This window comes from Terrapene carolina, unplaced genomic scaffold (genome assembly GCF_002925995.2).
Source record: "Terrapene carolina triunguis isolate 2854851 unplaced genomic scaffold, T_m_triunguis-2.0 Scaffold130, whole genome shotgun sequence".
NCBI lineage: Eukaryota > Metazoa > Chordata > Testudines > Emydidae > Terrapene > Terrapene triunguis.
Genome location: NW_020664481.1, coordinates 3,798,798 through 3,814,674, shown reverse-complemented (window position 1 = coordinate 3,814,674; position 15,877 = coordinate 3,798,798). Strand labels below are relative to the sequence as shown.

At 45.3% G+C, this 15,877-nt stretch overlaps 1 protein-coding gene across 1 annotated transcript; it reads left to right on the top strand.

Moving 5' to 3' along the window:
* The first annotated feature begins 760 nt into the window (after positions 1-760).
* Positions 761-15,360, top strand: ARFRP1 (ADP ribosylation factor related protein 1). Its single transcript, XM_026652795.2, has 7 exons — positions 761-1,047; positions 1,444-1,531; positions 2,003-2,085; positions 3,462-3,543; positions 4,148-4,218; positions 12,860-12,960; positions 14,389-15,360. Exons 1-7 carry the CDS (start codon positions 955-957, stop codon positions 14,474-14,476), a joined length of 606 nt encoding a protein of 201 aa, XP_026508580.1. The 5' UTR covers positions 761-954; the 3' UTR covers positions 14,477-15,360.
* The last annotated feature ends 517 nt before the right edge of the window (positions 15,361-15,877 follow it).

Sequence of the window (15,877 nt, the reverse complement as noted above, 5' to 3'; positions counted from 1 at the left end):
TCATAGGTGTGGAAGGGCAGGCACCTTCAGTCATAGAGTTCAGCCTCCTGCTATCACAGGCAATCCCATCATATCATCCCATTCATAAACTTAAAGTAAACTTGGCCTTGGTTGGGCAAAGTGTGTGTGCGCATCCTGCTATGCAAACTTCATGGAAGAGTGCTTGTTTGTATAGCAGCCATCTGGCTTTGTCTGATTCTGCCACCCTCACTCAGGGTACTGACTAGTCAGTTTCACTGTCTGGTCCTCATGCATGGTGATGTAATGCGTATACTGCAAACACGGCAACAGGAGGTCCTGCTGAGGAATGTTTGAATTCTGACAAGAAACAGTTTTCATAGGCTTTTAAAACACAGGTCCTGTCTGCTCAGTGTAATCATTAAGTATGCCCCAATATGTCTGCTCAGAGTCAGGGGTTGCCCTCTGCATTCTTAGTCAAAATACCCGCTCTCTGCACATGTGTGGGTGCTATGCATCTGGCTGTCACCCTTCTTTTGCGGAGGTAGCTACATTTCAGAGAGCTATCTAGACACACACTCACGAGTTCTCAGCTCCCATTTAGTCACCGAAATAAGTGGCTAGATTTTCAAAACTGCTCAGCAGGAGGGGTGCACGTTAGGTGCTGAGCTCTTTTGAAAATCTGGCCACGAGTGTCGTGATAGAAGCTGCTGGGTGCTGAGCATATTTGAAAATCTGGGCCTATTTAGATGCTTAAACAAGAGTTGAGCTCTCTTGAAAATCCACCCCCAAGTATTGAGTTTGAGCACTTGAAAATCCGGCCTTGAGGTCAGTCTCCTAGAGTCTGTGACTTGCTCTGGGATCTCCCAAGGTGAGGTGCTAAATAAATATAAAATTGTATTATCCTCTGGCAGTGAACAGCATTACACAGTTGAATGGAAGGCTCTGGGAAGACTCATTTGCTGATAACGTCTTGATATTTGTTGCAGGAGCAGGATGTATACGCTGCTGTCTGGACTTTATAAGTACATGTTCCGTAGGGATGAGTACTGCATTTTGATCCTTGGGCTGGACAATGCGGGGAAAACGGTATGTGCTTTTAGTTACCCGTTAACACGGAGGGCACATGCAGCCCCACTCACTCCTCCCCAAAAACACAACTGTGTTAGCGTGGCCAATTTCTTCCCTGGTGTCACTTCAGTTGTTTCAATGGTGTTATCCCAAGTATGAATTTGACCCCCACGCATCTAATTTTAGTACAATAAGCCTTCAGAGACACAGAAGCATGGGCTTCCTTAAGCACATAATCACCTGTGAACTCTTCCATGGCTCTGTGCTGTAATGGGAAAACTAAGGGCTGTGTTGTGTTCTAAGATTTCATGGAGAATCCTGATCCAATAGGGGGAGAACAGGTCTTGAATAGGATTGTCCTTGCCAATAAAGTGTATATAATACTAGCTAGTTTTATTTCTTCTTCCCTTCCAGACCTTCCTTGAGCAGACTAAAACCCGATTTAACAGGACCTACAAGGGGATGAGCTTATCCAAAATCACTACCACTGTGGGCTTAAACAGTAAGTGAATCTGTTTAGAGGTTCTTTGCCGCTTCCTACAAAGTTAGACAACTAGTGATCATTCCAAGAGTTTACACTGTGAAAATAATTCCTGATAAGAGTAACCCGACCAACACCCCACCTGCCCACACATGCTTTAAAGAGCAAATGGACTTCTCCATCAGATGGAGAAAACATGCTGGATCTGAAGGCGAGTGTGATGATGCTAAGCCTAACGCCATTGAGGTTAGTTAGCCTGATTCGGATCTTATTTACACTGGTGTAACTCCACTGAAATCAATGGGTTTGTATCTGCTGATAGCAAGGTGAATTTAACCCGCTAACGATAGGCACTGCTATCCTGCTGAGAATTAACAGTGTGTGTGATGACTCTTCCAACCTGCCTTCCCTCCTGTGGGACTCTGCCGGCCTGCCTGCTTGAGAGAATAGTCAGTCTGCATTGGGTTATTTTTTCTTTTTTCCCTGCTCTAGTTGGTACTATTGATGTGGGCAAAGCCCGGCTAATGTTCTGGGATCTTGGAGGGCAGGACGAGCTGCAGTCCCTCTGGGACAAGGTAGGGGAAATAACTTTTCTATTTTAAATGTTTTGTGTCTCAGAGTTGCAGAGAAACAAGGTTACTTTATAATTAGCCAGCCCTGCTCCTTAGCACTGCCCCTTGTGCTGTTGTTCCACTTGTCTGTTTGAGAGTCACAAAAATTAATATTTAACAGTTACAGATAGTTTTACAGACACTAACTACTTCTCACAGCACCCATGTCAGGTAAGTACCACTATTATCATCCCTATGTAACAAGTAGAGGAAATTGGGAGAGAGCTTAATTAACCCAGAGGTTGTTATGTGCACAAAACCACAGAGAGACGTGGTAGCCTAGCCTGGATAGCTTCTTAAAAGATACGTTATTAAATGTAAAATAGGGATATTGATCCTGACTTTCATTATATAGTGCTTCTCACCCACAATCTCAAAGTGCTTTATAAGAGCTAGGTATTATTGCTCAAACAGGAGTTACGGGTTTGATGCAAAAATTATTGGGGGAGCTTCTCTGGCCTGTACTGCAGGAGGTCAAATAGTCCCTTGTGGCCTTAAAAATCTATGAAAGCCAGTATTGGAACTCAGGAATTCTTGGCTTGACCATGCCTCTTGGTTATTACAGCACTGTGCAAAAGTAAAGTCTGTAACTGTTATCAGCACCGGTCTCCATCCCTAAGAACCCTGCGTGCTGGGCCCTAACCTCTCCAGCAGAATCCTGGGTCGTGTTATAAGCTACAGTGCCAGGAAGAATTATTACACACCCTTCACAATGGCATCTGGCAGCTGTCCAATGTAAAAATTGAATAAATGTACCTGCTGGTCAGCCAGACAAGCCACCTTTACTGTTGGGTGTACTTGTCTGACAATAAACGGATCCTCATGGCTGCCGGATCAATAGTTAACAAAACACTTGACTAAACATACTTTGTACCATGCTCTAAAAGCCACCCAATCCACACTGTGGTGAACTGTTGGGTGAGGCCAGCTCAACAGACTCAAATCTGTTTCTTGGAGTTTTGTCATCTCTACGTAGCCATTTGTGAATTTGTGCATATCAGAAAACATCCACACAGCTGAGTACCGCTGTTGGGCTCTGCCTAAGAGAGCCTGTGGCACTGGAATAGCACAAGGTACTGTAAGTGGCGATTGAGGTGTATTGGCAGAATTCAGTAGGAGGAGCAGGCAGTGCATCTTACCTGTCTGGAGAGAGGAACTTCGGCAGATCTGTGGGGATGGAGCTTGCAAAATCAACTGCTGGACTGTGCCTGGCTCTAGCTATCTGATCTCGGTCCGTCTCTTTCATGAGTACCAAAAATCATATTAAAATCACATCAACATTGAAAAGAGAAGCAAGCAGCCCCAGCTGTTAGATGCTAACACCTGTGCTGTGATTTCAGTACTATGCTGAATCCCATGGGGTCATCTATGTAATCGACTCCACTGATGAAGAGAGGCTCTCGGAATCTAAAAGAGCTTTTGGTGAGTATGCTGGGCTTTTACCTGTAGTTATGTACTTTTCATTATATCCTATGGAAACTTCCTCTTATTTCAGTAAACCCCTTCCTGCCACTCTGATTGAAATATACAGTTGATTTTATTATGCATGTGACCACCTATGTGCATAGCATGGCTTGCAGACTGCGTGGTCGTTCTTTGCAGGTATACGTTTTGAAATCAATGGGGCTGTTTGGGCGTGTTGCCTGTTCTGTCATTGACATTGTTATTAACAAAACCTTTAGTTGTAGTCGCCTTTAGTTGTCCTGGATCTTTCCTTGGTCTTGTTTTCCTCATCTGTCAGCATTTTATCCCTTATTCCAAACGTAGCAAATTTTTTATAACCAGGTGTTAACCTATCCAGTTAATACCTGCATAAAATACTCACTGTTGATCAAGGTTAAGGGTGGAAGTTGTGATGTTTTCATACCACGACGAATTTGGCTCTAGAAGATTTGGTTAAATTAAACAGTGATGCATGTGGTGCCTTTCACTCCTGTCTGTCTATCCAGCCAATGTAATTTTTGTATTTGGAGGAGTCTGTGTGTTCTAGAGTTACCTAGACATTGCTTGTTTCTGTGCCTTACAGAGAAAGTGGTCACCAGTGAAGCTCTGGAAGGGGTTCCCATACTGGTGTTAGCTAACAAGCAGGATGTAGAGGTAAGATCATCTCCTGAGGTGCCACCCCCATAGATTGTGTTCTCAACTGAGCAAATATTATTTTAGTTTCAAAGAAGGTGGGCCGTGTATTCACTGCATTTGTTTCATGCTCTTATGCTGGTCTCTGCTGAGCAAAGGCAGTGCTTTCTTGCTATTACATGTAATTGCTGTGAATTTAATGTTCAAGTATTTTCCTCTTCCCCCTTCCCCCCATTGTAAAATGACTCTCTAGCAAATATTTCCATCTTTGCAGTAGCTGTCGTGTACTTTATGTAAACACCAACACAGTACGTGACTGTTTTTTTTCATATTGACCTAATACAGCTGATCCAATCTTTGATGAGTAATAATACCCAATGAAACTCTGTTTGTGCTGTGCTCATGTAACATCATACCAGCGTGACAACTCGTGTGATGAGATGCTCTCATTCCTTTTTCCTTTAACCAGACCAGCACTACTCAATGAGACAGCCTGTGCTACGGCGCTCCATCGGAAAAAGCTGTGGATTGCAGAGGATACAGCCTGTTTTTTCTTGGGTTTATAATTTCAAAACTCTCTTGGATATCTAGAATTACAGAATAGACCTATTGTAGTTTCAGATCAGATTGTGGATACTGTTTGGGTGACAGTTTGCTGTTCTAAGGAAATATAAGACTTCACCCGTCTCTTTCCTTTTTGCATATGGTCTACCTGGAATTCCAATAGCTGCAGTACCACCTGTCATCCTCTAGAGGGAGCCAGATACATTTAATAGGCATGTAGGATTTTCAAGACCAGCTCACTGGTCTAACAGGTCTCGTATCCTACTTCTGGCAGGAGTCAGTACCTGATGCCTCAAAGGAAGTTAATGCCGACTGCCCTCTGCCCCTGAGTAAAGCCCCTAGCTAGATCCCTCATGACTGTGACGTACCTTTCTGACCCCTGAACCCATCACTTGATGCCTTAGGGGATTTGATTATCCTTATTTTAGAACATCGGTACAGATGTTATCACTCTTAAATGTAACCATTTAAAAAATAATCTAGCCCTAATCAAGAGGCCGCATGGTCTAGAAGAATTAGTATGGGCCTGAGAGCCAGGGCCTCCTGAATTCTAGCCTTAGTTTTGCCACTGACTAGCTCTGTGACTTGAGGATGTCACTGAATCTCTTATTTCAGATTCTCTGTCTGTAAAAGGAGCTGCTTTACTGTGGGGAAACTGGAATATAAGCTGCCATGAAACACTGTAACTTACACCAAGGCCCCATAATCCATTTCCATCTTCACTCTCCGATTCAGCCACTCACAACCAGTCATACACACTGGGTCCAAGAACTGTTCCAGTTTGCCCTGGCACTTCAGAGTAGCGGCATTTGGCATTGTCAGAAGCATAAACTACAAGTTCAATGCAAGCAGGCTGCACAAGGCTCACAGGAGCGTGGAACCCCACCACTGGGATATTAAGAGATGCTGTGTTGTATCAGATGTATAGTCAGTGCTGATCTGAATCTTCAGAATTAGAACTCTTTGCATTTAGATTGGCTGAAGACAGACTGATTTGCTGACAGAGCTATGAAACCTCACAGTTTCTCCCACAAAGATATTTCAAGTGGTTTTGAGTAGGAATCCCTAATGTTTAGAAAAGTTTACCTTTTTGATTGCTTATCATAGTAAAACCTGCATAAATATGACCTTACCCTCTTTTTCCCATGTGAACGGTATTATAAAAATGTCAAACCAAAACTTCTGGGCCACAATTATATTGTGGGAAAATTGTGGGGCTGAAACTTCATGCAAAAAACATTTCATTTTGGAAAACTGTGACCTGGCCATTTATAACATATGGTGAGTATTGGCTGTGGTATGTAAATCTAGGGAGATGTGGTCTTTGCAAGGGAACCGTGTCTCATTTCTGAAAATTATGTCAAACTCCAGAGCTTTGGAGAGCCCCCCACTCCCCTTTTTTTTTTCCTGATAGGCCTTACAGAAAGACATGGGAGGAGTATTGGTGAATAGCTGTGTGTTCATGGAGTTTGGTGATCTTGCCTAGTAGTTGTTAGTGGTGCAGAATTTAGGAAATTTGCCTCTTCCTGCCCCTACTGGCAATTCCAATTTTTGATAATACCTAGTTTATGTAGCACTTTTCAGCAGTGGATCTCAACATGCTTAATAAAGGAGGCTTGTATTAATAGCCTCATTTTACAGGTGGGGAAACTGAGGCACAGAGGCGGTGACTTGCCAAAGGTCACCTAGCTTGTCAGTGGCAGAGTCAGGAATAGAACCCAGGTCTGAGTTCCAGGCCAGTGCTGTATCCACTAGGAAACACTGCCTCCCTACTATTTTAACCTCTCTATAAAATAAGATTATATGCTAGTAAACAAAGAATACCGTGGCAGATGGGGTATGCTGGTCATGCATTTTCTTTTCTTTAAATGTTTCTCACAGTCAGGGTTGCTGCCCATCCTGGAATTAGCGGAACAGTCCCAATCTTATTCCTGACTTGTTAGTCAGTTGCTCATGAGGCATTTAAAGAGCCCATATTTATTTCAGGCATATTCCTGACACTGTGGCCCTGCAACACCAGTCGAGGCTATGCAAATAGACAGGGTCCCTACACTTGGAGCACTTCCCCTGCGGCCCTCTCCAGATCCTTCATAAAAGGATTTAAGCCTGCTCCTAAGATTTAAAAGCAAGACCATTTTGGGAAGTGACTGTGTCTTGGAAACAGCCATTCTTCATAAAAGGGATTTTGTGGAATTGGCTGTTTATGGAGAGCTGAGGTGCAGATTTATTCCTCAAGTGAAAACACTGTTTCCCCGGTTATGTGACTTTGCTTTGAAATAGCTAATGAGTCTGACCTTTCCAGAGCAGTCCTTGTGTGGGTTGTATTGTTGTAATGACATGCTGTTCTGTGTGCTCTCCGATCTGGTTTCCATCACCTTGTTCTTAGTTTAGATGGTTTTACATCAGAAACAAAATGACGTTCTAAAACATCTCTTTACAAGAGTGAGGGAAAAATAACCGTAAGCTATGCTGACGTTCTCTCCCAACCACGAAACATTCAAATGTGTCTGGCCGAAAGGAATGGTGATGTACCTTCCTTCTCCACTGCCTTTTCAGGATTCCAATTGATGCCTTCCTTTTGGAGGCTGCGATAGAGCAATTGCTCTGTCAAAAGTGGTGTGTCCCTGTATCAACAACCTACATCTGACCCCACAGCTGTTTTTCCTCTTGAGACAAAGTAGGATAAATCCTCAAAGCAGATTCATCATCCTAGTGCACTGGCTGCTTAATGAAGTCAGCATAAACCCTGCTTTGGTTTTCCTCTGACCTGCATTTCCATTGAGGGTCAATGATTTCCTGGTTCTATAAGTCACAATAACCATCATAGCCGGGGCAACAAGAAAGAGAAGTGACCGAAAGAGAGTAAAAGTTGTTTCCTAACCCCCTGGATGACCACAGCATTCAAAACGACTATTAGGGAGGGGAGGGAGTGGAGCCTCTCCCAAGTTTGTTCGTGCAACTGAGTGATGAAAACATCTCCCCCAAGGTCCTTCGTAGAGCTCTGGACACGGTGAAGTAGACTGAGTCTCTGGGCCTCTACATTGCAGCACAGAAGGGCTTCCAGTGGCCAAACATGTGAAGTTGATAGATCATGGAGAATGACCACCCGCAGGTGGTTGGTGTGCGTGTCCCTTGGAACTACAGTGCTTTTGAAAAGCCTCCAGGCTGGCTATTTTGCACAGGACAGAACGAGCAGCAGTGAAGATGGTCTTTATTTCTCAGCCTGCTTTCTTTTGTTCTGGCCAATTCTCCAAAGCCTGTGAGTGGGAGCCTGGGATATCTTCTGAAAGCCAAATCAGTTTCCAGCTTATATTGAGTCTAATATCAAACTAACCTGGTGGTGTAGCGGTGTCCACTGTTCCACTTTGGTAAGGGTCAAGTCTGTAAAGTCTTGACCCTTCTGCAGGGGTTGGATGAGAGAAGTCACCACCCTACTATTATGGCACAGCCCCTCTGTTGAGCAGTAGCAGATGTGGAGGCCTTGCTTGTTGGCTTCCGAGTGGAGGAGAAACCAGTGATGCAGAGTGTCAAGGCTCCTTCCCCACTCTGAACTTTAGGGTACAGATGTGGGGGCCTGCATGAAAACTTCTAAGGCTAGGTCTACACTACAGCGGGGTTCCGACCTAAGATACGCAACTTCAGCTACGTGAATACCGTAGCTGAAGTTGCGTATTTTAGGTCGGCTTACCTGGCGGTGAGGACAGGGGAAAGCCCGACCGCTGCCGCCGACTCCGCTGCCGCCTCTTGTCGAGGTGGATTTCCGGAGTCGACGGCAGAGCGATCAGGGATCGATTTTACCGCGTCCTCACGAGACGCGGTAAGTCGATCCCCGATAAACCGATTGCTACCCGCCGGATCGGCGGGTAGTGAAGACGTAGCCTAAGCTTAACTACCAGCTTAGATCTGGTCCGCTGCCACCACTCCCAATGTGCTAATTCCCTTCCCTGGGTAGCCTTGGGAGACTCTTCACCAATTCCCTGGTGAATACAGATCCAAACCCCTTGGATCTAAAAACAAGGAAAAATTAATCAGGTATTAAGAAAAAGGCTTTTAATTAAAGAAAAGAAAGGTAAAAGAAAACCCTCTGGGAGAGATTAGCATACCAGCTACTCTCACAGACAACAGATTCCAAACACAGAGGATGTTCCCCTGGGCAAACCCTTAGTTACACACACACAAAATACCCAAATACCCAATTTGACTATTCCTCTAATTGCACAAGACAGGTTACAAAGAAATAAACATAAACCTATTTATTTCCTTCACTAATACTCACTACTTAATAAGAGGCTGAATTCTGCAGCTTTCCCACTCTGGTCCAAAGTGAAACTCAACAGACAAAGGGAACTTTTCTCCTTCCCTTTGAACCATCTTGTCCTCCCATTGGTTCCTCAGGTGTCAGCTAGGCTAGGTGAACTTCTTAACCCTTTACAGGTAAAAGAGGCATTAACCCTTAACTATCTGTTTATGACACAGAGTCTGGCTATATTCAGAGTGTAACCTATTGACTGTATTGACACACATACCAATCCTGGAAGACAGAGATGCCAGCAGTCTCTTCTTTCAGCAGTCTCAGCCCAGCACCAAAGCCTGATTCCCAGGGAGCAACTCTGCCTCTAGAATTGACTCGAACCAGAGCCCACAGCAGAGAGCAAATGCTCCTGGTTTGCACACCACTCCCTCTATCCCAGAACCTTGGGCAGCCAAAATCTAACACCAGTATTTTCTTCCAAGACTAAAGTTGCTTGCGCACAGAGAAAAAGAACTTGGAAGACTGGATGTAACAATACCACCAGATGATGCCTGCTGTAACAATAGTGTGCCTTACTGGCCTATTTGGATCGGTACAAGTGAATTCATTGAAGCTGGTACACTTTGGACCTAGCTGGCCGTTGTGGTACAGTTATAACGCTTGGGGTTGTGATGTTGTGTGGGCTGTCTATGTGCCCACACTAGCGGGAAGGGGGAGATTAAAGGGGGAATATGCAGTTGAGAGGGAAAAGCCCCCTATTACTTAAGGCCTAGGTCCTGCCATTCAGGAGAGTTTCTACAGCTTGGGGTAGCGTATGTGCATATGCCCCCTCTGCTCTATCCCAAAATACCAGTTCAGGCCGTAGAACTGTTACCTTCCCTGACTCCAGATCGTAACACACAACATCCTACAGGGCCCTCTCACCTCTTCTCTTGCATCTTGCTGCTCCTTGGAATTTCGGAGATTCTGAAAAGTCACATCGGACGTTATAGCGAAATGAGTCAGTGCTCTCTGCTAGCCACAAGCCTTCTGTGGAGAATCTGATGTAACTTATCAAAACATGACAAGCTGAATGTTGTCCCTTCAACTTCCATTACCTCAGAGGTTTTAATGTCCATCAGCTTAGCACTGCAAAGTCGCACTTACCAAAAAAAAAGTCATGTTACAGTAAATGCTACGCATTTCCTAGCGGGCGTAGGCAGCACTCTTCATCCTCGCTAGTACTGATCTTGGCCTGAATTTCCATTTGTCGGGAGGTGATTAGCTCTGCCCTTCTCGTTGCTCAGCGAACATTGTGCTGGGGTGACTCCAGTGGCTGAGAGGATGCCTACAAAATCTGTAGGGGTGCAATCATTTCAGTGTGGTGGTGGTCTCACTCACCTTCCAGACCCTCTGTTGTGAGTTCTGCCTCTCCCAAGGACCCAGTCCGACTCACAACGCAGTTAGTGTTCGAGTGCACCACGCAACAGTTAGCTGTTCATCAGGTGGCTGGACGTGTCGTAATTTACACATTGCAGCTGGTTAAAGAAGCGTAGAGCTGATTGTTATGGCTCCATGGCTGGCGGATTGTAGCATATGGTCTAAGTAGTACAGTGGATTTGTACACTCTCCTTTCACTACTGGAGAGCAGGAGTTCAAAGCCCAACTTGGGGCACAAGAGCAAATGGTTTCCTTTTAGTCCTGGTTGGCTCACAGGAAGTTGCACAACTAGCAGTCACTGTTCGAGCGCAAGACAGGGCTAGAATGGCAAGGGGAAGGGCACAAGGCCACATTCAGGGCATTGGCTGAGCTGGGCAGAGAACCATATGCTAACCCTGGCTCAAACTGCCAATAGCCCCTCGCTTTCAGGAGCATTGAATAATAACGGTACTCCCTTACAGCACGCCTCCTCAGAGGACTCACCTATGTTAACCATGCAACGCCTCAGTGCACTGCACTAGATATCAAGGATCATTATCCCCAGCTTGCAGACAAGGAAGATAAATTTAAGGTCTAGCCTTGTAGAGGATGGATTTTCTTCTGACGGGCACAATCTGCACAAATTACACTAGTAGGGTTCTTTTTCGTTGTCTGCATTAATTGTGAGTGCAAAATCCCCCTCCTTGGACAGATAAAGACCTGATTTGCTCCTTGGACAAGATACTTAACTGGCTCAAAGGTAGGTGTGAGTGTGTAACCAGCTGCAGGTTCAAACTATGCTTGCAAAGAGGGAGGCTAGGCTAATGCCTAGTTAAAAATAAAGCACTTAAATGACCTGTCCAGGACTACTAAGAGTATCAGTGTTGGAACAGGAATTAGAGCTTATGAGATCCCAGCTCCCAGACTTTTGCTTAGGTCACCACATCTCCTCTTCTCCACCCTCCTGCTCTAATTTAGAAATGTGGAAACTCTGCATTGGCCTGTGTGTCAAATCATTTCCTGTGGCTAACATTCATATGTACATTAATCACCTTTTAATTAATCTTAAGTCTGTTTAGGTCTTTTAGAGGCTTCTTAATTAATCATTGCTGGTTTCTGGAGCCTGAGCTCCAACTGTCTTTTGCTTAAGTATGTAAGAAAATGTCAGTGTGGCAGTTAGCAAGCAGGATGCGAATAATGATGAGATCATGGCTTTCCGTTGACAGACAGACAGTGTCACTGAGGGAAGCCAGAAGGAAAATTTCAACAGCTACACTTCCATTTGACCCTAACGTGTTCTGAAGTTTCCGCAATCTGTGTTTGATTAGCATCACCTTAGGGAGAACCAAAGTTCTCTTGCCATTCTGACCCGGGAGGACGTAAGCTGAAAGCCTGATTCATTATTCTGAGAAGGTTCAAGCTTCCTCATGGCAATGTTGTGTCGGGGAAGGTTGGGAGCAGGGTAGGTCACGTTGGCCTTCATCTCTTTTTATTCACTTACATGTTCTAAAATCCACTCATCCTAGCAATCTGGGCACGTGTACAACATACCTGCACCCAAGAACTGGTCAACCTATGTCAATCAAGAACAAACTGACCCAATGGCATAGAAAGTACGCAGGCAAAGCGAGTTCCAGAGTCAAGGGCCAACTAAGAAGAATAGACTACCCCCCGCCAGAAGAAAAGTCTAGGGAGGCCACATCAGCTGATGGAAATGTTGCAGAGACTTGAGATGACATTTGAGCCATTTTCTTTGAGTGCTGCTAGTGCACTCAATGCTAAGGAAACACCATCCCTTTCCCAGGGTCTGCTACAGAAACAGACAAAGCAGTTCCTTTCTGTCTAGGATTCTGGCCGGAGCTGGGGTTGGTGCAGGCCCCCCGTTGAGGTGGTTTTGGAAAGGCTTTGTGAAGTTCAGGTGTTGTAGGGAGTGATTTGGAGGAGGAGGGCTTGTTTGGTGGATGGGAAGAGGGAGCCTTTCCATGCACATGGGTTGGAAAGGGATACAGAGGGTGCTCTGCTCTGTACTTCACTCCGCAGGGGATATCGGTCTGTGTCACTAACCTATTGCACAATTTGGCATGACAGTGTCTACTTGGGAGAGGCCTGTGGCTTGTAGAGTCAGGTTAACATACCTAAATCTAGACGTGTCTGAAGCTAGTGAGGTCATTGCTACACTTTCAAAAACATTAAAGCTCACCCCAAAGGCAAGAGCATTCAGTTTCAGATGGAAATAAATGAGGATGATGCTGTGATGCTCTGGTTAGCGATGGTCAGAAAGCAGAGTCCAAGTGGAGCACCCTGGACAACAGCTGAAAACCTCTCTGCTTTCAGTAGGAGGCGGAATACTGGAAACTGCTCTGGGCACAGTAGGCTCCATTTCGGAGGGGTGGGACAACGATCTCTATTGTAGCATATGAGGGTTATATTTTATGGCTTCCCTTACAGACCTGTCTGTCGATCCCTGACATCAAGACAGCGTTTAGCGACTGCATTAACAAAATTGGGAGGAGAGACTGCCTGACGCAGGCCTGCTCAGCTCTCACTGGGTAAGTGTGGGTCTGGACAGTGTCCTGGGGAAATACTGCCGCAACCAAGTGTACGTTGCTCGAATGGGCTAACCACTTGCAGGGTGCTCAGAGAAGTGGGACAGGGAAAAGGACAGCATTACGTGGGTCTGGTAAGAGTCACACAAGGGAGCCCTGCTTCCTTGTCAGGGCCTAGGGATGTATGTGTGCATTGCTCATCTGCACTATGGCCAGGTACCCTCCCTGGTTCATGAACGTGCTCAGTGCTATAGGACCTTGAGACTCTGGATTGTGCAACGGTTTGCGACATGGCTTTATTGCTTAATGACCCAGCACCATGATCCCAGTTGCATGAGTTAACTTTGCCGCAAGCCTTTTTCCAGAGAAAACCAAATGGGAATATGACTGCATTTGTGACACTGGCAGTGGGAGGGGTGGGTGAGTGTCCATTCTCAGAAGAAGAGAAGTAACTACCCTCTTGTCATCCTTCTGGTTTCTCAGGCAAGTGATGTACTTACATTTCTAAGTAGATATGTCTGAGAATAATACTGCAGCATGAATGCACGGGTGACTGAGGTGCTGCTTGTGGTTAGAACAGTGGGGTAGAAGTCAGGTGATCACCCGGTGTAACCTTGAAAAAAATCACGTAACTTCTCCAAATGTTGCCCTCTGTACAGTGGGGCTAACAATCACTACCTACTTTGTATAAAGCTCTTGAGTCTTGGAATGAAAAGTGTTACTCTGTATAAATGCAAAGTAGTATTATGAGGGCTTGTCTACATTACCGACTGGATCGATGAGCAGCGATTGATCCAGCGGGGGTCGATTTATCACATCTAGTCTAGACGCGATAAATCAACTGCTGAGCGCTCTCCCGTCGACTCTGGTACTCCACCAGGGTGCAAACATTTTAATCTGAGGAATTTTCTTTCCCAGTGCTGTTCTGAGTTTGGGGTTTGAACTAATGGAAAATTAATTGAGAAATTCAAACAGTGTTGAACCCTGGCAGAGCTGTGAGTTCCCTGGAGCACCCAGTCACACAAGGGAGCACTGCAAACTGGACTCAAGTGAGTCTGGGAGGTTTGCAGACCTGGAGACAGAGCTGGCCAGACATTCATAGTAAAGTCCCCACCTTGTCAAATGTTGAGTGATTTGATGCTTTGCATGAGACTTTCACGCAGCCACTAACTACCAGCAAATTGGATCTAAAGCATGGTGTATGAGCTGGGACCCAAATTAAAAGGCATAAACAGCAGGGAACCGAAGAGAAGAATTTAAATTTTTTTTTAAATTTGATGCATACAACTGAATCCTGTTCCTCAGATGCATGAGAAGCCAGTGTAATAATCCAAATGAAGGATTGCAGGGAATAGAGAGAACTAAAGGTGCTGGGGTGGGTGGTCGGCATGGCGGGGACAGTGACTCTGCTTTTGTCTTGTGTTTCCTCAGCAATGGGGTGAACGAGGGAATCGAGTGGATGGTGAAATGCGTGGTGAGGAACATTCACCGGCCGCCGAGGCAGAAGGACATCACGTAGGAAGGTGCTGGGTAACTGAAGCACAGACAGCTTCTTCCCATTCAGACTGCTCTTTCTACAGAAGAAGGTCCACAGGACTCCTATTACACCTGATTCTTTCGTAGTTTGTTTGTTTTGGAGGCAAACATTCTTTTTCTATATCTAAAAAGAACTGTAAGAGCAAAGGATTTGGACTAGAAATGTTTCTAGCATTGTGTATTAATCCCTTGGCCTGAGAGCACACAGCCTTCCCAAATACTGAGTGGTAACTCATGCTGCAGCCAGGCCGTGCAAGTGCAGAGGATTTAGAGATTTCTACTTCATCGCGTTAGGCTGTGGGATGTATGATTCTTGGGTTCTTAATCTAATAGATGCGAGAGACCAGTTCCTTGGATTCCCATGTTCCAGTCCCTGATGGAAGCTACTTCCAACCCTTAATTGTAACAAAGGTGGTAGCTGTGTGTGGGTGAAGGACAGAGGGGAAAGGTCTGCACTCCACCACCCCAGTGATCATTGTAGGTGGTGTTACTGGCCTTATTTATGCAGTTGTTAATGCAATGGGTAGGGTCAATGTTGATTATATTTCTATTTCCACTGTGGCAAAGTTGAGCTGTGACTTTACAGTACCGCAGAGATGGAAGCCAGCCCCCCAGCAGCTGTATGATGGCATGTAAGCTCACAATGAGCTATTTTAACTGGAAAATGACCTTCAGAAGTGTCGCCTCGTGTTGATTGTCAATAGCACTATTGTGCTATCTGTCTAACTAAGAGAATACCTGGTGTCTGTACTGTAATTAGGAGGGATTGGGGCCCTCTGTATGTGTGTTCCAGGATGAAAGCTGTGCCTGTAAGCTGGGTGGGAAAAGTATACAATAAAGCTTCATGCTTCTCTGCCTGTCTCCCTTGCTGATGTAGTTGTTTCATAGGCCTCCACACTAAAGTATTAGTGTCAAGTATCAGAGGGGTAGCCATGTTAGTCTGGTTCTGTAAAAGGTGACAGAGTCCTGTGGCACCTTATAGACTAACAGACGTATTGGAGCATAAGCTTTCGTGGGTGAATACCCACTTCATCAGACGCATGACGCATGGCTCTGACGAAGTGAGTATTCACCCACGAAAACTTATGCTCCAATACGTCTGTTAGTCTATAAAGTATTAGTGGCGCTCGCCCTTTGCAGCAGGCTTCTGGTCACTGGAAATGAAATAGAAAGAATGCAGAAATGCCACTCTCCCAGCCAAACCACATTTACCCCAAGCCTGTTGGTGCCTGCTAATGTGATCAGAAACTATTAATGAGCCATTACCTGCACAAGTGCTCCCTTAATTCCTCTTTTGAAACAAGACACTTGAGTGACGTTTAAGAGCGGTTGGCAGGGGTGACTGGGTGCTGTGGCTATGCTAATATCCAGACACAGCTGGACA

What these genes read in the sequence shown, in the direction of transcription:
- ARFRP1 (XM_026652795.2), top strand. Translation starts at nt 955, where the DNA reads ATGTATACGCTGCTGTCTGGACTTTATAAGTACATGTTCCGTAGGGAT. An exon ending in TACCACTGTGGGCTTAAACA is followed by an intron (nt 1,532 to 2,002) that starts GTAAGTGAATCT and finishes TCCCTGCTCTAG; the next exon opens with TTGGTACTATTGATGTGGGC. An exon ending in GGAATCTAAAAGAGCTTTTG is followed by an intron (nt 3,544 to 4,147) that starts GTGAGTATGCTG and finishes TGTGCCTTACAG; the next exon opens with AGAAAGTGGTCACCAGTGAA.